We start from the raw sequence: 24,640 nt of genomic DNA, 5'->3' as shown, positions 1-24,640 counted from the left end.
ATATACTAATTAAAATTATAGGTAATACCAATTAATAGGATAAGAATACCAACAATATTGTTAATTTTTAGATAAGTAGAAAGTTGTCATAGTTTTATTTTGTACAAATATTATACGAAATGAATGATGTAAAAAGTCCTAATAATGTTTTTTTTACATAATTGATAATTGTTAGAGCAGGAAATTTCTTGCACAAATTCAGCTTATAATAATTTTATTACACTTATTATTTTCGGAATTATCGAATAAGATGGAGAACTTGATGTATGAATACTTTTAATATCAGTATGGATATGTTTCATATGGTTATCTAACGATATAGTTACATTTACATAAATATTAAATGTTCAATCATTATAAGCGAATAGATATGCAAGAATGGCGGAAAAGAAGGCCACGAAAATGTTGAACATGTTTTATATATACTAGCGTATTATATATATAATATCATGTTAAAATAATTCAATCTATAGTAAATGGCAAATTCATCTGTTAACTTTAAGTAAAGCTGAATCTGAAGAATAAATTTCTTTCAAACCGTTAAGCATAGCTATTTTTCATAGACTCTGTAGCAAAGTGTTTTCTGCTTGTTTTTTGTTGGGAGGGAGGGGAGATTCAGAAGGAAGAAAATTTTGGGAAAATTGGTATTTTTTCTTTGTTCAATTTCAATTGCATCTTGAATTTAAAAATTTAGATTTTGCTTAATTTCATTTATTTTTTGTCGTTTGTGTGTATACACATTTCGACCCCAAAAATCAATATATTACTTTCTTTTATCTTTCAGTTAAAGTCTTATACCCTACACATGGAGGCAAATATTTTTCAGTAGATACATACAACAAGTCTGTAGAAATTTTTTCTTATAAATACATTATGAACACGTAACACCTACGTGATCGCAGTCAAGTATACAAAGAATTGAAACGCAACAGAGTTACGAAACGAATTCGTAACTTTTCCGCGATATTAATATATCACTTGTGTACCTATAAAGGATACAAAGAATGAGACGATGAAAAAGCATTACAGATGTTACACTTAGAGTAGTAATGATCTGGCATTATTACTATTCATTGGTAGTTTAGATACAAGTACTCAAAAATTAAGTAGGTAATTTTTTAAAATTTGTTCTTTACATTAAAAAAATAAACATGAAAATATGAGTCTTTTAATTAAAAAAAATATATAAAGTAATTCTATTTTTTAATCAAAAGAAATTGTAATCGTACAATTATAAATGTATAAAAATTAAGAAGATAACTAAAGCAAAAAGTGATTTCAAAATGCTTCACTCATAATCTGAGTACTTCTACCTTCTAATTCTCTAATCTCATTTTGGTATTGACAAATGTAAAATCTCGCTTCGACATTTTGAAGTACGCTTGAGCAAATTAATTCTTAGAAATTGCTTGTATAAAAGAAAATTAATGATAGTATCAAAGAGTTGACAATTTCGTCGTAAGAGTTTGGATAGAAAGTAAAGAAATGTTAAAGGCTGAGCACTGATAAACGCACTTTCCATACATATGTCGCATAACAATGACAATCTTTTGTTTTTAATTGCAATAACAACGACAGTCTAATCACTAGCACCGTAACATGACATTTATAGTGTCGTTAAACACTCTCTTTTTTCTCATTCAATAGCGGAATTGACCTTTTCTACCCATACCGTTGTGATAAACCCTGAGTGGTGTGTAATTTCCATTTCCATTCATCGCTAAAAAACAGCAATAAAAAAAAGAGTAATAAGATATATTAATAAAACATATTAATAAAAAAATCTTAAAACATTGGGAATGTAATATACTGTAACGATAATATAGAATCAATAAATTAATATTGGAAAACTACTCACTTAATTCATATTCCTTAATAGCAGCTTGCATGATAAATTGAATAGTTAGTTCAAATTATCAGTCATAATATTAATTAAATATTATTGTTAATTATACATATAAATCATCAAAACGCCACTTACCCTGTACGATAGTCGGGGGTTGTCGTGGGCCTTGTATGGTGTGTGCATGACATCGCGGTTTTAATAGGCCGTGATATAGGACGAAGTATAAACCGGCAACAGCCGCAGCAGCGACGGCCATACAACGGTAAACGAATCTTAACGAGCCAACGATGTCAGACTCGTTGACGCTGATGTAAGCACCAACCACGGCTCCGATGCATCGACCTGAAACGAATTATTAAAAACGTTCATTACCACAATATACAATGACACATGGATGAATATTGAAATTACTAAATTGTGTGTATGAATTCATCGAGTATAATCTTAAAATTGCATTCAGAATGCATACCAACACAGAAATGCGCAATCACAGGTAATGCTTGAGCAGTTACAGTCAAGTGACGCGGAACGAGATGTCGTAGGTAAAGAACGGCAGTAACCCACATGATACCTAGCGTAAATACTTCAAGAGCCTCGAAAATTAGAGACCACCAAGGTTCTGCTACGAGGCTTAAACCAGTAAACCTAATAGTTTCAATTTTTTAAAATATGTGAATTACAAGAGAAATTTTATTATATAAAAAACTTACCTACCTAATAATATACACAGTGAAGGCAGTGATGAGAAGGTTACTGTGACCACAGTAGTCAACTAAATGTTCAGATTTCCAAAGAAATAGAAACGCTGGAACAGCTCCGACTGTCATAGCTACACTAATGGGAAGTTCGTCAGCTCCTAACTTTTGTAGATGTCTAAAAAGAATATTCTGTCAGTATGATCTAAAAACATCTTATATGATCTTAACTATCCCTTAAAAGATATCTACGACTGTTTGAATACTTTTGTAAGTTTCTATATTCATAAGAACCTATCTATATATTTGATTGTTTCACGTATTCATCATGACGACAGTTCGTCAGAACATACATTTACTGTAACTGTACTCTAACAGTGTCAAACGACTACGCAATGACTCTTACAAAGGTAGATAACTATCCATGGCGCTCCAGAAAGTCCCCATAATGATCAGTACAATTACTAGAGCGACAGTTTCACTACCGTATCTCTTGATGGCACTCATGGGAAGTGCTAACATGCCACTTCTAGTATGCCACCACCATTCTGGTGGACTGAGAGGCATTCCGTTCGCACAAAGAGCTACCAAGGCTGCCAAAAGCATCATAACCACGTGTATACCGATTGGTAAATAATAGAAAGAGTTCAAATTTTCTATAAGAGTGCATAAATAGCCGGTTAGAGGACCGAAGATGGCAAAGCCAAGTGAACCGAAGGCCAACTGTCGTCCTACGTCTCCGCGTCCACAGGATGTTTCTCTGGTGGCTATTACAACTGCTGCATCGATCAGAGCTACAGCCGTTGTTGGGAAAATGTCTGCAGCTGATCGAATAGCTAAATATGTCCAGAATACTAGGTGGGTCCAATCTTCTGTCTGTTGGCATTGGCTCTCTATGAGGACGCTATCTGGAATTAATATATATTACTTATATTTTATATTCAAACTTGTTATAATATTAGTGAGTCAAACAAGTTTCAATATAGCTTTCATCTCTTTAAATATAAATATCCTCAGTCTACTAATAGTGTAATAAATAGTAGTATTACCCGGAAGAGTATATGGATCAGCTAAGCTACATTCAATGGAACAACTCTGATAAACTTCTGCCATTCTGGTTTCAAGTTCAGGAGGTATACGACAAGCAAAGTACTCAGCTAGAGGATATGCACACCAATCTCGATCACTTTCGTTGTTCAAGGCTTGTTTCAGAGTAGCATTTATAGCTAGATTGCCTGAATATTTGGTGTAAACATGACAAACAACACTATCACCCTCTTTAAAACATAAATGAGGTGGTTCGCTTTCAGGCATGGTGAATCTTCGCGTTTTTTTCGTTTCTTCTTGTTCCTGCAACATATTCCATATATTTAAATTACTCTGTCTTTATACAATTGAGAACTACAGGGGAGAAACACAATAAATCACATTCTTTATTCTTTATAAGTGTGCAATTTTGAAATTTAATATGTCGTTTCAATCAATCGTATATTACCAAAATTATCTTTTATTCCTTGGCACTTGGTTCAGCTTTTTACCTGCACATTTAGCTGGGCGTATATTTCACTCTCGAGAGGAATCACCGTTGTTTCGCCACTGCCATCTAGAACAATAACATCGGAATTGGTCGTTCCAGAAGTAGTGGAACCATCGTTATCGTCGGAATCCCATCGTTTTGATCCTATAGGGTAACAAGCATAATTGCATCCTTCCAGAAGCAATGGGCCAACTCTGGTTTCGTCAGACCATCTGTGGCAAGAAATATCATCTTTGCATCTTTCTTGCAACACCACCGCTCCTGTTTGATCGCAGTTAAACTTTAGATCAGGTTTTCTTTCTCTTGGAGGTTCAATGCGATCAGCTGTAGGAATCAATAGAAGAAAAGCATAGAAAATGGCAGAGAGGAAGCAGGCAATGGCAATCATCACCCTGAGGTAACGACCAGTTGAAGTTTTGTCGCCTCTTCCTTGATGACCTGCTAACTTATCTGCGATTGGAGCGGCAAACAGAGGCCCTAAGATCGCGACTGCTGGCGAGATTATTGAGATCATTCGGATCTGGTCGATGCTCAATCCCATTTCAGTCATGTGTAAAGGAAGAAAAGGGAAGAGACATCCCATTCCTAAAAAGATAATTATGACATCAATATTGGTGGCAAATATTTCAATATTTCTTTATTAGATATGGATAAATATCGCAATATATGTATCTTAACCCAAATATATCTATTATTCTTTCAAAGGTAAGATTGCAAGATCATTATTTGTATCTGTTCTGAAATCTTCGATATCATTGATCATATCTATCTTATTATCTCCTTTACTTTATTTTTATTCTCTACTATATTATTATTTTTCTTGGACAGATGGAATAATAAATTATTTCTTTTGTTAACAAAATGCAAAAAATTCATTAATACATTCTACTTAAATTCTTTTAAAGAATTTTGTTTCTTTTATATTTACAAAATAAATACAAATTCCATAATAATTGTACTATTTGGTCCGTTTCTCATAAAGTTCTCCAATCATAATATTTATTCTATATGTACCTCCAAAAAAGAGGAATAACAGTAGCTTCAACGACAGAAGATTGATGTTAATAAACTTCTTCTTGGGCAGGTCCTTGGTTGTGTCCATTCTCTCCGTGGACGCCGTGATCGACATCTTATATATATTATAAAGTTTCTCTTAAAAGCAGGTACAAACGATTCAAGATTGACGACCTATGGTCGTCTATTATGCCGATGACCCTCCTTTAATTTCCATTTTCATTAGTCCACTTTAACGTATGTCTAAATCAAAAAGAAAAACTTGTTTAAATAAGGCGATGCATTATTTATTATTTTTGTTTATTATGAAGGCATTTAGCAAATACAATTTTAATTACGCATTTTGTTTCATAAGTTGAAAAGTTATAGACCTAGAACCTTAACCATACGCTTTTGTACGAATATTCCATGGGGCAATGATCAATTTATTTTGAACGGAACAGACCAATTTATTTTCAAGAAGCAATAAACAATTCATTTTAAACGGAAATGAAATAGCGGCTTCACAATTCGTTTCTTTGATTTTTCAATTCCTCCAGTGAAAATGTGCAATCACACAGATCATCGTGGATCTAGTAAACGAGATAGTAGTCAAACTGAACTCACTACATCGAGATGTGGCGGAACGCCGTCCGTTAGAACGCTCAACTTCCGGTGCTCTACCTTATAAATACCTCGGATGCTGGAATCAGAGTATCAGAGAAATTATAAATGAATAAATCGAGTTAAATATTTGACATAAGTAAATTATTATTAATAGTGATTATTTTTAATTAATAGTAATTATTATTTTTGTTTATGGTTTTATATTTTTATAGTTTTATTATGGTTTTCATCCATTCCATTCAGACTCTCCCCTAAATAGTGCTTCGACAACGGTTATTTATCTTCAATCTTATGAACTCTTCCGGATGCGTTCCTGGACTCGCAAATTACACTCCATTCCAAAGATGGCATGGGCCAGACGGTCGTGATACAAGTTTCACATACAAATAACCGACCGCTCGATTGTACGACCATACACAAGAGTTCTTCTCTTCTCCTACACGAAGCACGAAGGCGATCAAAGAGACCGCAGTAGAAACTCATCGTTCATAAGTTATGAGTTATGAACGAGGACTAAATAAAGAAAAGGACGACTGTACTTCCAGGATATCAATTCTTTGGTCTTATCGAGGAGCCGCTTCCTTTATTGATAAAAGGAGATACTATCTTTATCTGTATCTTCCGTGTGTATATGAGAGGGTTCATTACGTGATCTGTGTATTATACATTTGTATGGTGTATTATCCGAAATCTGTTTGATGGAATATAGTATAATTTTATTAAACAGACAAAGAATATTATTCGCAATAAATAGAAACTACTAATTACTTACTAAAGGAAAAAAGTTTGTGTTTTACAATTATGAAGACACAATTTATTCAATTTATTGCTTGCGAACAAGAATGGAATTATAAATACTGCGTGCCTCTAAATCATGAAGTATAACGTTTATCATTGAACGTAATAATCTTTTCAATTTTCTAGCTCAGTAATTTCTATATCTGATACCAGAAATACAGAAATTTGTGGGATTTCTTAATTGCTCGTAATTTTGTCATTCTGTCAAAAGATTAGTTTTCTAAATTATCTGTGAAATATCTAGTAAAAACGAGCATTTAGTTTTAACAGGATGGTGCAAATTTCTATGCGTAACCTACTTTTCTCAAGACCAACGTTCTCACGTAATTCTCAATTTTCGCCAGTACAAACGTCTCGTAATCCGCAACTTCCTTATTTTCGTCGGGTTTACGAGAACTGACCCTCGCGATGAAGGTTCTCATCGTTCTGATCGCATTACTACACGTTCCATATTGCATTTCCTTGCTTCTGAGAACTCTATATCTCCTGAAGATTTCCATTCGTTCCGAATGTAACAACCAAAGTTTTCAAACGTTTCGAATATCATGTTTCAAAACTTGTTAGATAAGATGCATAGAACTATCATATTGTATCATGCGACACACACACACACACACAGAGTTATAGATAGTTCTTTTTATATTTATATATATATAAACTATTGATTATATATATATATAATCAATAGTTACATATCTTCCATTCCATGTAATGCCATGTAGTCAACAATGACCGATGCAGCACGCTCAAGACCCATATTTCATGCAACTGTACGTGAATTTATTAGAGATATGCTATTGAATGCTGTGACGACAGGGTGAAATTATTTAGGTGAACAGATACAATATGGTCGCAACAGATTTTCATCGAATTTAATCTAATTCATGAATAGACCGCGAAATTCAATGTAAATTCATATTTTTAAAAGCATTCGTAAAAGAAAAGAAGTTGGATCGGAACTTGCATCGTATCTTCTTCGCTATTCCAGAACGATCTGATAATTGTAGAATTCACTGTACTATGAGATTCATAATCTTTCACCGTTTGCTTGTTCCACGAACCTGTTCAGTAAAATTTTCGCTTTCGAGCGAAAGAGAGAAAGAACGATCAGCAAGAGACACGTATATAATTAGCATTATCGGAGTGATCTTTCGATTACAGGGAGACGTCATCATCACGAAGAAATCAGACGATGACGGCATACCTCGTCACCTAGCTCGCTTTCATTCGTCCTCTTACATGGCTCTTCACAATTAAACATCCGTCCGTTTCGTTCAATCATTGTCCTCCCTCGCGGATGTTACCACCAGTTAGTGACCGTCTTAATGCCTTCGAGAAGGAAACGAGAATTACCGCGATAGTTATATAGCTTCAATTATGCAGTCCCCACTTTCCTTCAATTTCTGGCCCGTCTACTTTTTGGTAACAAGGCAGATTTGTCATCTTGAATAGATAATTTTAAAAGTAATTCAATTGATTCTTTATCTCCGTATTTTTATATATTTTTCTTTGCACTTTGTTATATTTTTTATCATTGATAGAGATAGGCAAAAATCTATGATTTGTTTATTTATGTTTTTCTCGTCAGTGGTGGGGCTGTCTTTAACATTTACGTTTAAGATGGCTATTTATACTGTATACGAATCTTTGACTAAATATATTATATGTTCGCAATAAATATCTTGCAGCTTCTATACAGATACTCAAATAGATTTTAAATTTTACTAACATAACCGTAATGATGTAAGAAAACATTACGTTATAACAAAAAATTCAAAACACGAGAAAAATAGAAATTAACGAATTTCTTTTCTCTCCGATTTATTTCTCCTTTCCATCAAATTTAAAATTCGGCTAATTTACCTTAATTCACCTTCTCACGTCCCACTCGTGTCACACAGTGAATCTCCAATCAATTTCACTTTAACAAGCTTGCTTGTTTAGAAATTTATTTCCAAGACATCTAATTCTTTCTTCATAAAAAATGTGTCTGGTGTCACGTCTAGTTTCTAGGATATTGATTCATAACAGCAGATTAGCTGACTCACCCCATGTGACCCAGAAAATCAGGAAGTCGTAGACCGATTAGCAAACGTATTAGTTTACAGTAATCGATGAAAACAGCATCGGACGTTGATAAACGTTTAACGCCCTTACATATTGAAAATCACAAGAGAAACATGTATCAAGTACATTTTTGCTCACTTTTTGACATTAATGTTATTTTATAATTAAACGATCTGTTAGGTTCAAAGATATAATTCTTTGAAAAATAACTAATAAGTTGACATTTCGTAGAAGCAAAAAATATAGTAATTTTTAAGACGATCAATATTTTAATATCTAATATTTTAACGTTATTACGTACAGTATTTTGGAAATTTTGAAAAGAATGAACAAATACATGTTTAGATCCGAAACTAAATTGTATATGAATAACGTGGATAATACAGAATTGACTAATAGCATACTGTGTTGAAATTGCTGCTCGTAAAAAAATAGGAAATATTGCTTATCATGCCAACCTCCTGTAGATTTCATACAGAAAATCATTCATACAGGCACAACAAATTTTTATAGCGATTTAATGCAAGACTGTGTTAACAAAACGATAGATCGAAATTGATACTAGAATACACTGGTTGGTTCTGTATAATTCTCTATCGTGGTTTCTCTATCGGACAAATAAATACTATTTAGCAATAAATTGATATAACGTTCGCGGATGAGATAACGCGGTCATCGATCGACAATAATACCGGTGTATTTTGGGACCTAGCTGAATCTGTGTTTGTACGAATATATGACCGTGAAGTTTATTTTAACGTTGGAAATATCAATAAAAAATTGATACTAAAATTATTCTAATAAATATCACCATGATACGCGTACAAGAGAAATTTATATTGTAAAATCTTGGAAAATTTAATGAGGAATATTGCTGTCAGTACTATTAGTACTTGTTGTGCACGGACAGTTAGGAAAAAGAATTCTCAGAATTATTAAATACTAGGAGCGCGGAGGAAATAAGAAACATATTCCACTTTGTACGGAAGATCATGAAAATAAGAAAATTAATGCTAGTCGAGTCGAGAGAAAAATTAAATTAGTACATTATAGCGTGTATCTGCGTGTGTCGGGTATACGTCTGAACGTGTATTGATGTATGTAAATGTTTATATTATAATGTACGATATATGTAGTGGATATCTATGAGCTACTTTGTAATAGGCTTTGAGGATGAAATCCAAATAAACAACTATAACGAGGAATATTCATCGATAAAAGAGAAGAAATTATACTCGCAAATATTACCGTAATAGACATAAAAATTCGAGAAATTTATATTACAAAATCTTGGAAGATTAATGACGAATATTCATCGACGAAGAAGGAGAAAATCATAAAAATATCTACCCCAAAGAAGAATGAGAAGTCACGTATTCGAAGAAAATGAATCATTTGTATATTATCGAGAAAGTCATTCGACAATTCGCAAAGAAGACATGAGTGAATTATTGCACGAAGTAGAGCGACTGCCGTACAGTTTTATCGGACGGAATTCGCTTTTACATCTGACAGCTCGATTATTATTAAGCCGTGTGAAGCTAAAGGCTATTTTCTACCCCTTTTCCTCTTGCGCGTTACAACGCTATTGTGTTTCTCTCACGCAAATGAGTTTTTGTTTCATGAAATAAAGAATGCAAATGTTGCGTTCGACAGAAATCCATATCAAAGCATATAATCTAATACCTCGAAAATACAGAATATGACTTTCACATTTCAACTTTCAAATATCTATAATCACATTTCAAATTGATAATTATGTAATTTGGTAATTTTTACCAATTTTGTCTAATTTCTGATCTAATGTCTTGACTTTGGTCCGTGAAATTTGTCTCATTTCAATCGTTTCAAGCATATTAAAAAATTTAGTAACGTGCGTCACCGATGACCACCACCGTGGCCGTCGACGTCGTTAACCACAAATATTTAAACACAGAAAGCTATTTCTTCCTACAGCCTTGAAACAGTCGTTAAACCCCAATCTCCCTTTGTTTCATATCCATAAGGAGATGGCGAGAGCTGAGAAATCTCGCACGAGTTGGCTGTATGTGCGTTCGATACTTCAGGTTGATGGTGAAACAGCCCCAACAGGATTTCAGTGCATGACGCTTCGCCTTCGAGAAATTATGTTCTTGGTGCGGCAATTTCTTATGTTTTAAACGTTTTTATTAGAACACGCGGGAGTAATATAATAATATCAGAACTAGATCAGTTCTAAATCGGTACTAAAATTAAAAAAGTAATCAAAAATTTATCAAAATAGATTGTAAAACTTTAATATTAAAAAAAGATAATATTAATATTAAAGGAATATACAAAATAAAGTATAAAAAATGCTTATTAATTTCTTGAAAACAAAGAGTCACGCATTCAAATCCTTTAGGGGCTCTTTTACCATCAGCCTAAAAGCATGCACATAGCCAAATCATTGGAGATTTTACGCTTTTTGCCATCTTCTTGTTAGCTTCCAAACCCATGCAGACAGTGAAACAGCTAAGCAAATTTACTTGTTTATCCAATCGATTCGAAGAAATCTTGGACTTTAATTCCACCGACGCGACGCGATGCGACGCGACGCTTACTGGCGACGGAGACTGGCATTCTCGAAGTGTCTCCGCCAGTTACAACGACAAGCGTCTCTCTTCTTAGCTAGAGCCTGTCCTTCGAGTGCTCCACTTCGTGTCAATTACGATTCTATGACAGTAGATCCGTATTTCGATTATCTTGCAATCAGCTTTCGAATATGGAATAAACGCGGCGGAGCCTGTAACGAGTGCGTGCACTGGAATGGTAAGTCTAACTGGGTTAACAACAGGTCATGGAAGCTTCGAATGTTTTCATTCTAGCTACAAACTGCTTCTACACATATTCGTGTGTTTTCAAAAGCCGCGGCTGAAACATCACCGAGCAGAAAGTGCACCGTGAAATTTGTTGGCTGTCGATGTCTAGTCCAGATTCGCGATAACTGTACAAATTACTCGTACGCTGGCTCGTTTTGCCGTTTCTGATAAGATCATAATGATCGTTCCACTCGTCCTATTGCGAGAGAGTAGTTTTTCGGAGTAACAAGCTCGCCGCACTTACGTACAACACCGCTGAATGAAAAGTTTAGTCGAAAACTTTTTACTAGAACCTATAACGAAGTAAATAATCAATAATGAAATTATCACATTTCTATCAAAATCTTCTTAATGTTTAACATATGTAATTTATAGAAAACTTCTTTTTTGTAGTTATGATTCGATCGGACAAAATTTTCCCATGTGAACAGAATGGTAGTATGTACATACATTTTGCGAAGTTCGCAACATCCTCTGCTTTTAAAGCGAAAGGAAGTTCTTTCGTACATTTTTCTGAAAAATAGAAATAATGTAATTACGAGCATTATTTTTAAATGTAATTAATTACAGCTTCAATATTATAAAATATCGTAAACAAGATATTTGTTTAAGGGAGACTCTTCTGCCTCTTTGCTTCTTTTGAAATCATAGCACGTTTTGAACTTTTAAGCGAGGGTGTATACACAGGAACTTTTAGCGTGAAAAAGTTATCAATGCCAGTAAGTGAACGCATTCAGAGATGCGCATTTATGTTTCTACATGAATGAGCACCGCGTAATAAAGAATTAGATAATTAGAAAATGACAACTTTTTGTCAACAAGTTTAGACTGATACTTGCAAGTCACGTCTATAATTTACGCTTATATCTTGAATGATTGGTAGTGATCTATCGCTTCTATATCCTTAATAGGATAAAAAGAGAAAGTAGTGCAAGTGATGAGAGGTACGTGTGCCAAATATGGCGTAAATAATTCTAATTGGCGATGCATGATGTTTCTTAAGGATACTTAAGGAGTTTCACGCAGATCATCAAGCTCGTCACGTGCGTAAACTGTTCACACTGTAATTTACACCGGTCATTCTTTTCCATTGCAAATAATGCAAATATATACATCCCGGCTATAAATAGTTGCGTGCGAACGTCGCCTTTTAAGCGGTCGGGATTCGTTTAATACTTTGCTGGTCCGCATTACGGAGAACGGAAGTGGTCGTGATTATGCGTATACAACAAATATAGCGTGATTGAATATCGTACTTTACAGTTACAGCTCCACTATCCATTTCCAGCTCGAACAATATCACATTGTTGACATTAATCATAATATTTCTATCCTTCCTGTAATTCAGATTAAATTAAAAGAAGAAAATGAAAAATAAAATATTACGAGAAAACCTCTTGCTCGTAATTTCTAGTTTATCGTGATCTTTTCATAATGTCGTGATGTTTGGAGTACGTTACGCCTCAAAAGCATCCATACACTTTAACTGCTTTAAAGTAACTGTATTTGAGTTTTATCAAAGTATACAGATTAATGACGAACTAATTAGAAATCACTGCTGCCACCTTTTTATTAAAATACGTTATACTTTTGAACAATGTTCCAAATGAAGAAACTGGGAGAATAAAATTTTTTTTCGGAAATGGATACATAGACGAAGATTTTTCTTGAGTTACGGTATCTGCGTGACCTCCGTACGACTAGTTCCTTACGTCATCGGGAACAGGTTGTCGATTACGTCAACGTTCGCTGTGTGCACCTTGAAATCTAGCCTTACGTTTGATGCGACTATAATTATCACGTTCATTCCCTCGGGACCTCGTTACGAATACATAAATGTAATAAATACTTTCGTCTCTTTACATCATGGAGATTAAAATAGTAACAGTATAGTATTACCAATGTCATATAAAAAGTAGTATGATAAATATCATTAATGTATAATGAGCCATTTACTTTGATCAAAAATACGAGACACGCTTTTAAAAAATTTAGTTTTGTTTATAGGATTACTTGATGCAACTAAATTCTTCGTCGTGGAATGTTTCCTTGCTGCGTTCCTTTCTCCAGAATTTTATACACTTCGAAAGAAACCGTGTTTTTAAGACGCTAGAAGCTTCGAGCTTTTAAGAGGGTGAATTTTTTAACAATCTCGCAGCGGGCTATCATTATTGTCAGATAAATTTCTCACATTGTCTCCCTAATTGCGCTGCCACGTTTCACGCATTCCCTTAAAATTTTCTTTGCACAAAAAGGTACGGAGCATATACCGTGGCACTAAACATTCAGGATTAATTAAATTTTTCCATATAAATCTTGCGTACCATGGATAATTAAGAAAAACGTTGTTCGTAAAATACATGTTGAAAAAAAACTTCACTAACTCTTTAACAAGATTATATTATATTCTACGCATAAGAATCCTCTCTAATATTAACCCTGCTGCGTCTCTACGGTCATTTACGACCTAATTGTATTTCCCTAGTAGCAAAAAATATCTCACATACCTCGATAAAAGGTGAGAAAGTTCTTATTGTTATGCCTGACTTTCTGTTTCAATTTCATGTTAAATCTTCTTAAAACGTTATCCCTTTTAAAAAACAGGCAAATCCTCTTTGTTTCTTAAACCGACAAGTCTGAGATATAAAAATCCAAGAATCACTGCAAAGCCAATAAAACAAAATTTATAATATTCCCGTGTCATCTTTCGCATATATTTTATTCGAAAATTTAAAGAGAAAGAAGAAGTTATGAGTTATAAAGGGAGACTTTAAATATCCCTCAAAGTTGATCGAATAATTACAGTAATATTTACGAAGAGTCGTCGCATTCCTCATCGACGATTTTCAAGGATCGTAAAAGAAAGCGACTTCCTGTCTCGAACAGGAAACCGCCGTTTACTCGTGCTCTTCGTTCGACCCATTATCTTTGCAAGAGAGCACGCAATAGATATTCATATTCATCCCTGTCTGTCGGTTGTCCAATCTCGTAATGGCACGTCTTACCAGTGCAAGAACACCAGCCAGGAAAATGACTTTTTCACTCGGAATCTGAATATCGCTACGTTCAACGGGGTTTCCTGGTGCTCTACCGGAACTCTGTTAGATCAGCACTCAGACTATTGTTCAGACTGTCGTTCAATGCGAACGCAATTTCAAATTTTCATTATGTTCCATTCCAGACGTACATTTTTTTATGTTTTACATATTTGTGTAGTTACGTAAAACACGTTTATTTGTACTTTTATAAAATACACGTTTTCAGTCACATCAATGGATCGATACGTGGAAATAATTTTTTTTATATACATACACAATGTGAAGATCCCAGGTTTGTCAAACCTTCTCAGTATATTTTACGGGTACATATCGGAAAAAAATGTTATATAAAAATAGATCTTTTAAAGCTTGTACTCTTGTATGTTCCCGTACATTTCAACTAATATTATTAGTAAAATTTTCAAAGTTACAAGTTTAATTTAAAACTTTAAATTTCGTATGTCAAATTGAATATTTAAAAATATAGTATATTTACACAATATCCTTTTCTGATCTATACTCATAAAATATACCGAGGAATTTTGACTGCAACAACCTGGAACGCTCTGTATGTAAATTAGATTGCAATGCGTGTTGTAACTGTCAAGTTTGGGAACAAAAATATGAAATAAAATCGAAATGATTTCAGACGCTATTTTTGTAAGGGAGCCTTGACAACGGTAATTTGTTCGATGTTAAGTCTTTAGAGTTAACAGCACTGCACGAGGCTGAACTGTCGGGCCTTCCGCTTCCATGATTTCATTAACCCAATTCCGAAGCTTGAAGTTGTCGTGTTAGGGCGAAGCGTGGGCGGAAGGACACGCATGATATTTCTCACAGAAGGGTCACCATTGCGTGCAGGTGTTATCCACGTGTATCCCACCATATATTTACTTCCTAATCTTTAATTTACTGCTGGTTAATTAATAGCAATGATAGTCCAGAGCGTTTCTAGCAGAAGCAATTGAGTGAAAATTATTTTTAACGGAACAGGGTTCACATTTAAAAATTTAGGACTTGTAACCGTGAGATTTTCAAGTTTAGAAAACCGAGGAATTATTTTTAATAAGTTTTTAACATATTTATAATTTATCATCTCTGATAAAGGTAACCGATTTTAAGCCATATTTTAATAAAACAAAATTTACACCTGAGAATGTATTTTTATAATTCTAGAACTTTTAAAGCTTCAAACTGTGAGAAATTCTTATTAATAAACTTACGACATGTTTAATGATTGTTGTTTTAGCTAAATATTAAACATAGTCCGGCACTGAAGTATTGATGGCATTGAAAGTGTTAATTAATATATGCCGCGACGTTACACGATAATTATATGTTGTTCAAGCTTGTTACCTCCGGAGAAACAATCGCCACTGTTCATTAACCTGCTATTAAGAATTTACAACGTCGGCGGAACTTCGAGCGTTACATAAATCTTCCAGATAACGAGAGATGCAAGCAGTTCGCTTCCACCGGAAATTCTAAAGTTCTCTGATTTTTAATTTCGATATTCCATCGCGTGTTCGAATAATTTCGTTAGACATTCGTTAAACGAGTTTTGTAATTTACTTTTACCGTGACGATCGATCCGATTAACTCTATTCTTGCCCCTTTTGATTATAATAAACGTTCGACTACTTTTCTAAACAACTGTAATTCATCGTTTTGAAATACGGTAACACTACCAATAATTCCATTACCTTCGAATGAACCAGCAGTAATCATTTTATACACCTTTATATATATATGTATCACCAAATATCGGTAGACTTCAACATTTCGAATTAAATTACCCCATCGAATCCAAATATCTGTAAACACTTTCCAAATTAAATTAACTCATAATCAAAATTAAACGATCCCATCGTTTTCATACACAATCAGGCAATCAACAAATACCATATTTCGCGCTTAAAAGCTCAGTAATCAGAAACTCACTGGAGCTGCTATGTAAATCCGCGGAAGGATTATGGCAATGCTCGGGAAGCCAGCCGTGCAACAGCTGCGTTGAAAACTAGGGGCATCAAACGTGTAATCGTCATGTAGGGAGACGTCGCAGCGGTATTTGTCATATCTGCATAATATACTCTCGAAAGCCCTGGCTGTAGTTTCTTGCATCGACGAAGGGTTGCGGGAAACACCGATGAGGGGTGAGAAGAGAGAAAGGGAACCGTGGTCCAGGGGTGAGGAGTTGCGAGATGATAGGGTTGAATTAGGCGTTGAGTCGTGCAACAGCACGAATGAGTAATTCGAATCGATCGTAAAATCTGTCTCGACTAGTGCTTCTCTTTCTCTCTCGCTCCTTCTTTCTCACTCTTGTTCGTCTAGCCGTGTACGAAGCGAAAAGAAAAGCAACCTCTCGTCGCCTCCGTCTAACGTCATCACTCGCTATAGATTCCCGAGCTCGACAAACGGATCCACCGTGCTCGATCTCGGTTTACGTGTTCCAGTAGAGCTTTCGCTGGTCTCAAGGATAAATCAGTCGTTCAGTTATTCCAGATAGAGAGACGAATATCGTGTCTATGATGTTAGTATGTGCCGAGAATTTTAAGGTCTGGTATCGTTGTTCTACATCTGCCTTGCCGCTAATGAACGTGGATCCTGTGGCTCCTGAGAAGGATCCAAGCTATTACGTTCGAGGTCTAATATCGTAACTGTTGCTCAAAGCAATTTGGATTCGTGTACATGCATAGTCGTCTATACATGGTGTAAAGGGTGCGTTACGAGAGCAGTGAGATTATATTGCGTTCGTAGCTTGACAGGAAATTCGCTTGGGGTGGTAGAGGAGAATATTTGAAATGGAAGTTTCTATCAAACTGCAACGATTGTATCCTTTGTAGCACAGCTACGTATAATAGCATATTATAAACCGATCAAATTGATTTTTTAAGATTGATATACAACAATAAAATTGAAATATGTAATTGTCAAACCTTATAGGACCATCTTGTTGCTTAACAAATTTTTTATCTTCACGTTCTCTTCAACTTTTTAATTATATGTCTCGGTGAAAATTTCAAGCTATTTCAAATTTTATCAATACGATCATGATAGACGTGTTCCATTACAGTGGTAACGAAATTTCAAGAAGTTTTGTATAATAAGCATATGATAAGCTCTATGATAAGTGTTCAAATAGTCGTACTTTCGCAAGCCACTGTAAGGCAATTTAATTTAAAAAGTTGTATGTTTACAGATACTTGCTGGCATAAAAGTGATACATATGGTTACTGGTATTGTTCCACTTGAAAACGAACTTCCGCTTTTGAATGAAGTTTATTGTCGAACTGCATCAAACTATGTCCTTTTCCTTATACGCGCTTCCCACAATAGCTAGCTATTCGATTGATTTTACCAAGTTCCTCGATATAATCAAGCCAACTTGAAATATTCCAGCCACCTTTATTATGCTTTCCTATAAATAAACGACCTTGAAAGAATAGATCCCAAATCTGTTATCGTTGCTGCTGATTTACGACTTCAATTAGAATTTTATCGATTCCATTACGAAATACTTACGTGTCTATCATCGAGAAATAGTTGAAAAATATAGTTGGAGTACGTTGGAATAATCAATATCTTCTCTGACAATTGCTAACATATGATCTTGCATATTAAAACGAACTTATATAATTATAGGAAGATGAATAGTACTTGAAGTTAGTGCAAGGAGGACTCTCGAATCCATGAATGCAATTTGCATTCCTTTTATGGTAAAATTTGAAACAAATCTGAAAATGTATATATATGTATACTTGTAGAAGTTGCAAGATATTTATACGAAAAATGGTCCTAGACATACAATTATTGCTAAAGATAATCCTATTAAATATCGTGGCTTATTAATATGTATTACATTGTCCCAAAAATTTCTTTCGTTTTATAAGAAAATAATAGATGCACAGTATTTCGTAGTAATAAAACAAAATGGATCATACGTAATTCAATAAAATAATATAAAACAAAAAATGATGTGTATCTGTTATTTCCTTATAAAATGAATTTTTAGGACAACCTAATAAGACCATTTTTCGTATAAATATCTTGCAACTTTTACAAGTATACATATATACACATTTTCACATTTATTTCAAACTTCGTTGATATAATCAAAAACAGTCGAGTCTCGTTACAGTGCTAATGAAACTTCAAAATGTTTCGTATAGGACACACAATGTATTCGCGAAAGGTACAAGCGCTCGAATACCTTCGTAAACAACTACAAATTTCGTCATTCTTCGCAAAGTTCGATATTAAATGTTAAAATGTCGAAGCTTAAGTGACTCGAACGATCCTACCTTATTATATTTCCGGGTGAAATCTTGGATTTACTGCACACCGTGTGTGCAATAGTGGGCATGGATCGGATCAGTAACGTACGCTGCCGCGTACATTGTTTATTTTCACCGGAGGCAAAACGTATAGGATGCTCGACGTGTATTTACCACGGATAACGGAACCATGCCGATGCTCGAGTCTTCCTCGTTGCGCGTGCGAGTTCGAGCGAGAAAACGGGACAGGCATAAGGAGAAAGACGACCAACGATGGAAAGAAACGAGGAAGAAACCCGTATAGTATCGTCATCCGAACGAATCCGGACTCACAGAGAATTTCTTCGATCGAAGATTACATCCCTCACGCGACGGTAAAAGTAAAATCACGTTCGCTCAGCGCCTCCGAGCACAATGAATTTTACCGTACTGTTCTTGTAGAGTGTTTTTGATGGGTAACGGTAGTCGATACGCGACTACGCTCATCTTGATCTATCTGAGAAATTACGTACATCGTCTTACGACGGATTCGATATCTCTGACTGTTTAAGCGGAAATTAGATCTCAGCCAACTCGACCTATCACTGAGGATATAAGAGATAATTAACGCCTGTAGTGGCTGGACCTTGTTAAACTTACATTATGTGATTTTAAGTCTTTCGACTGGTGTGTCGTTAAGCTACTGGGTAGCATGACAATTTAGGGTTAGACCACTCAGTTTTGGAACTTTTAATGCAATTGAACTTTACTAACGATTTCTATTACGGAGGAAGTAAAATATAAAATAAAATTAAATACCTTGAATTTTGGTAATCTAACGTAAATTATTACAGTCATCTATAAGCAAACGACTAAACATGCAAAAGGTATAATTATTTACGACAGTCGATACTTTTAATGCCTTCAATATTTTAGTATTACGACTAGGTATTCTAAAAATTTTGAAGGGGATGAAAGAATCAAACCAGAATAGAATTTTTCTTCATTTCCATGAAGTGTTAAATACGAAAACCAAGTATTTAATATAGTATTATCTATATTTTGATAATATTTAATATTTCCATCAAAATATAATTTTTATTTCGGGTCATACAGATGCGAGAAGAACGATAATAACTAATTATAATAATTGAATTACACACTTGAAAGAAAATGTTTTTGATAAATAAGACGAAGCTTCAAGATCTCCTTTTCTTCCGGTAGCACAGGCAACAACCGGAAGAAAGGAACAAAGGCGGCTAGAAGAAACATTTAAAGTGTCCAGCCAATAGGACCTACACTTTTAGTAGCAAGTATAAGAGACGTGAATTAAGAATTCCCTGAAAGTCGGGATGGTCTCGAATAAACAACTCTTCAGACTTGCACCAGTTTGAAAAGAGAGTTTAATAAGTTGCTCCACAAATATTTTAAAGAAAAAGTTTAATAAAAGTTTCCCTATTACGCGTTCGTTCGATAAAATATATTCTTTTTTTATATCCTTACCTCCGAGAGATCGTATACACGCGCGCTCAAATAAAACGAGAACGATTTTAATCCAAGTGTCTCGGGTGCAAGTTCGTAATTATTTAGTTTTTCATTTTCTTGCGTTGAAAACCTTCCGAACTGCGTGATAAAATTTACATTTTTAAGGGAAAATTAAAAATACAGAAAGCTCGAAACCATGTTCATTTGAATCTATAGCTAAACAAATTTCTCATTAGTAGGGGACAATACTACTCGTACAATTGGTTTACTGCAGAAATAAAACACAGAAATATTTTCAGAGATTAATCCGCAAATAGTATATGATATTTAAAAGAAGATCTTAAGAAAATTTTGGAAAAAGATTGAAAAGATGCAGAACTAAATTTCCTTAAAAACTTAATTAACGATAAATTGGATGCAGTTATTTGAAGAAGGATGTTCGGAATAATACTTATTACACATTAATTAATGGTATTAATTAATGGTATTGTATGAATATTCCTGTCTCGACAAAATGTTACCATTATATGTATCACATTATATATATTTAAATATGTTTGTTATTCTTTATTTTATTTATTTTACTTAGTCCTCCTCTCTCGGAATTTGAACGAATTTTCGGTTTTACATTATATTACATTCTTTAATTGTTTGGTTTATCTTAAAAATCCCAATTCATTACACGTATAACAATCAATAAAATATAAAATATTAAACAATTATATATGTACACCTCATAACAAATAATAACATCTTATTTGTATATTTCACAATATACAGAATATTTACTCCTCTTCTGACTCCTACGTTCCAACTACAAATATCTTTGTCTCTCACTTCAACATGAATAAAATATAACACAGTCCTCTGGGTATCGATGCTATTAATACGTATTTTTAAATGCAATCAATTAGTCTTTGCTATTATTTTATTCAAATTCGTTGCAAGAAGTATTATATTCTAACTATACCGAACGATTTTCAATGTAAACCCCTGTATTATTCATTTCTCCACAAAAACCATTGTCTGCTCTCGAGCTACTGTAAATTCGTGCGTAACGATAACACAGTTACCCTCTTCGACTCGATGTTCTCGGATATAAAATTTCCATGAATTTAATAATTCCTACTAACAAAACTGGAACGTTTCACAGCGGTATTTTTACAAATTTCACGATATCCGACTTGGTGTTACGGCGTAATGTAAGAGTAAAGTCGGCCCGATACAACTGACCCGTAATTAACGGGAAAGGTATTGACAAAAAGTTCAACGGCGTAAGCCAGATTTAATTAATAACCGTCGAACGTGGCTGCCGGCGTCGGTCTCGAGGAACGGAATAATTTTTCCTACGATAATCGCATTTTTTAAATTAATTTCCGGCTGGTCGCGGCGGCTCGTGTTTTCTGTCCTTGATATTTCTGACGATTTCCGTGACGAGGAACTTGATGGTCCTTCAGCGTGTCCCTAAAGCGACTTTTTCATCTGTTGGAACCGAATATACTCCCCTCCGCGGTCGATACGAAATCACAAAGGTTAGAACGTAATTTCAAGAGAACAAAGAAGCGAGACTAGTGGCGGCTCCTTTTTTAAATTTCGTTTCGAAATTCTCAACTTCCGCCACTATTAACGACGCGATCGAATTTCAACTTCTGTCGAACAAATCTTCATATGAGATATAACACCGTAGTCCTATATTCGAGATTCTATGACTCAAAATATGTTGAAAATCAAGAATAACCAAATTACGTTTGAGGATAACCAAATACATCAAATTATTTAGAAGATTGAGCGTGAATTATGGGTATCATGTTACGTGACTTTGTCTACTCTTAACTATGCAGAAGCAGACAATCGGCAGGAGATTGGTCTACATGAGAAAATACGTTGAAAATGTAGAATGAAGTTTTCTTCTGTAAGTCCGCGTTTTTTAGAAATAGAATCGATTATTATCGATGTGAAACTATAATTATAGTAACGTTACTAATTATTTCTACATATGTTAATATTGCCGATAGCACTGTATGTATACAATTTTCTAAAGATGTATCCCAAGTGATTCAATGTGACATGCTATTTGCATCGTTATAGCGCAAAGATTCAATTAGAACGAATAAATATCGACCACGATATCATCTTTATAAAAAGAATGGAACTGGTTTCTATGAATTCTGTTAACTGATACGTTTCACGCTATAATTACAATAGTTTTGACGCATCGGTCGATTTAAGGATCACAGAAAGACATAAATAACCCATGAGATAAAAAGAAGAAATAAATCAAAAAAGATACCAACTTAATCTTATTTAGTAGTAAGGTAATATTTATAACCTAATTCAGTATTTACTGTTCTTTGTACTTACTAATTTCTTTATTCTTATTGATTTTATAAATTAATTCCAATAAAATGTTTGTTTCAGAAAAAACATGAATATATAAAAGGAGAAAATAAATGTGAGACTTCATCATAGCTTAAAAAAGAACAACACGTGCAGAACAAATGTATTTGCAGGATCATTTTCATGGACATTTTGATACACGTTACTCATAATGTCGGCTCATTGTTATTCGTATCGTTGGTAACTTGGCAAGTCATACTCTTATTAAATATCCAGCTATCCAAGAGAGACTCGATTAAATTACTTAATTAATTAATTAATTTTTTATTCTTTTGTCTCTCGTTATAAAATTGCATAAATATCCTTAGTCTGGTTATCGAGCAATCTCTGCTATTAAGCATTATGGAAATTTCGATCGATAAGAAATCATCAACTCGTGACTCCTATGACTTGTATGTAAATGAGTAAAGCATGCTCGTGTACACTCGTGACAGAAAAAAGTGATTATAAACAATATGAATGCCGTACGTGGAAGCTAGTACAGTTCTCCTTGTAACCTAATCAAACTCACTCGTACGATTTCACCAGTACGTAATGAAATGCCATGTAGAATTTCAATCGAATTATCGCGAATCGATTCGAAAAGGACTTGAACAAATTATGATTATTGTACCGAAACCCAAGGCGGGATAATTGTCATAATCGTAAACAATTGAAGTTACCTAAAGAAAAATGTATCGTATTTCTTACCCAATATATTATATAAGTTGATAATTGAATGTAAAATAATTAGATAATTCTTGAGTCCAGGATTTAAGCTTATAATCATTATTATTATATTCTCTTTATTATGTATTTTAGATAAATTGGTTAAGTAACGAAAAAAAAAGACAGTCAGTGCACTTCTTTACTGAAGGAATGAAAATTCATCATGGTGGGGGAATAAATACATAAATATGATACTATAATATATATGTATATACGATGGTATACAATGACGGACAAAAGAAAAAGTCACACTTGTGTATAATAATCACAGTACATTAATACTAACTTTGTTCTAAATTTTTTACCATGCTGGTAATAGTCATTTATTCCACAGATATACGTCACAATTTAATTGTTCTCGTCAATTATAGCTCTGTTGTCTAAAATTGTGGTGATTTTCATATATTCTTTTGTCCTCCACTACACATTGCATAATATTATTATACATATTTATAATATACTATGTACGCATAAATTTTTGTACTTCCAGTTATGACATACTATCAAGCACATCACTAAAGTGTACCAAAATCGATAATAACATAATTACACATTCTTTTGACAGAAATCAGTTATTAACTGGTTAAAACCAATCACACGTGTGAAACGAGGAAATACGTACACATAAATCATACGCTCGTCACACTTCTATTAGTTAAACCATGTTCTAGGTTCACAATTGGATAACTAGCAGAAGATCGTGTAAAAACACGTAGAAAACTTGTGTTTAAGGGCCACGATAGTGGGCGAAAAATTCGCCACGGAGGATGTCGTCCGTTAAAAACAATTGACTATGATTTAAGATGAAAACGGGGTCACATAGATCCGAGTGGAACGAGAGAATCAACGGTCGCCGTACGCGTGTACCGAGATACTTCGATCGGTGTATCGAAGGGTTGTTGCCCGGGCTACCGAGTTTTCCGCGATCGTAATGAAAGAAAACGTGAATGGAATCACTCACCCTGGACAGTTTAACTCTATCAAGATATCGTTCCGTTTGATGAGGCTCGTAACAGGTATCCCAGGCTTGAATCATGAAATGTCACGAAAGAGCGAAATGATACCTTCCACGATGGTTCCAGTACGAAGTCTGGTGAGCGACTGTTGCGTCCCGGTTTGTTCCACGACCACGACTCCCTTGCACACCGGCTCGCGCTTCTCCGCGCGTAAACGTCAATGCGAGTGCTCTCTAGCATTAGCCCACCTTTGCAATACCTTTCGTGCACCTTCGGCATACCCCTGGTTATGCTGTCAAGCGATGGAATTCGTTTGTAAATAAAGATACCACCACGAGTTAAGTTTTTATTGCTGCTCCTCGCGGGGAGAGTTCCTTTGTTGTCAATATAGTATTGTTGT

General features: G+C 34.4%; 1 protein-coding gene and 1 long non-coding RNA gene across 6 annotated transcripts; one reads left to right on the top strand and one right to left on the bottom strand.

Moving 5' to 3' along the window:
* Nucleotides 1–695: 695 nt before the first annotated feature.
* On the bottom strand, nt 696–24,471 carry LOC138187401 (major facilitator superfamily domain-containing protein SP1173). 5 transcript variants are annotated; one of them, XM_069128136.1, is made up of 11 exons: nt 24,349–24,471; nt 5,699–5,774; nt 5,093–5,335; nt 4,080–4,663; nt 3,591–3,891; nt 2,948–3,449; nt 2,561–2,719; nt 2,316–2,491; nt 1,982–2,188; nt 1,859–1,882; nt 696–1,720 (listed from the first exon to the last, which is right to left on the bottom strand). In XM_069128136.1, the coding sequence occupies exons 3-11, from the start codon at nt 5,205–5,207 to the stop codon at nt 1,641–1,643; spliced, it is 2,148 nt and encodes a 715-aa protein (XP_068984237.1). In that variant the 5' UTR covers nt 5,208–5,335; nt 5,699–5,774; nt 24,349–24,471; the 3' UTR covers nt 696–1,640. The 5 variants fall into 5 exon arrangements, with proteins under 5 accessions (XP_068984237.1, XP_068984236.1, XP_068984239.1 ...); XM_069128135.1 differs by having other exon boundaries at nt 24,246–24,452; XM_069128138.1 differs by lacking the exon at nt 24,349–24,471 and adding an exon at nt 11,071–11,094.
* Nucleotides 22,050–24,248, top strand: LOC138187403 (uncharacterized). The gene is made up of 3 exons (XR_011175164.1): nt 22,050–22,494; nt 22,598–23,450; nt 23,850–24,248. It is a non-coding gene; the product is annotated as an uncharacterized LOC138187403 (long non-coding RNA).
* Nucleotides 24,472–24,640: the final 169 nt, after the last annotated feature.

The sequence above is a fragment of the Bombus flavifrons genome, chromosome 15 (genome assembly GCF_040668555.2).
Source record: "Bombus flavifrons isolate JBK064 chromosome 15, iyBomFlav1_principal, whole genome shotgun sequence".
Classification (NCBI taxonomy): Eukaryota; Metazoa; Arthropoda; class Insecta; order Hymenoptera; family Apidae; genus Bombus; species Bombus flavifrons.
This window is presented reverse-complemented; position numbering and strand designations above follow the sequence as displayed.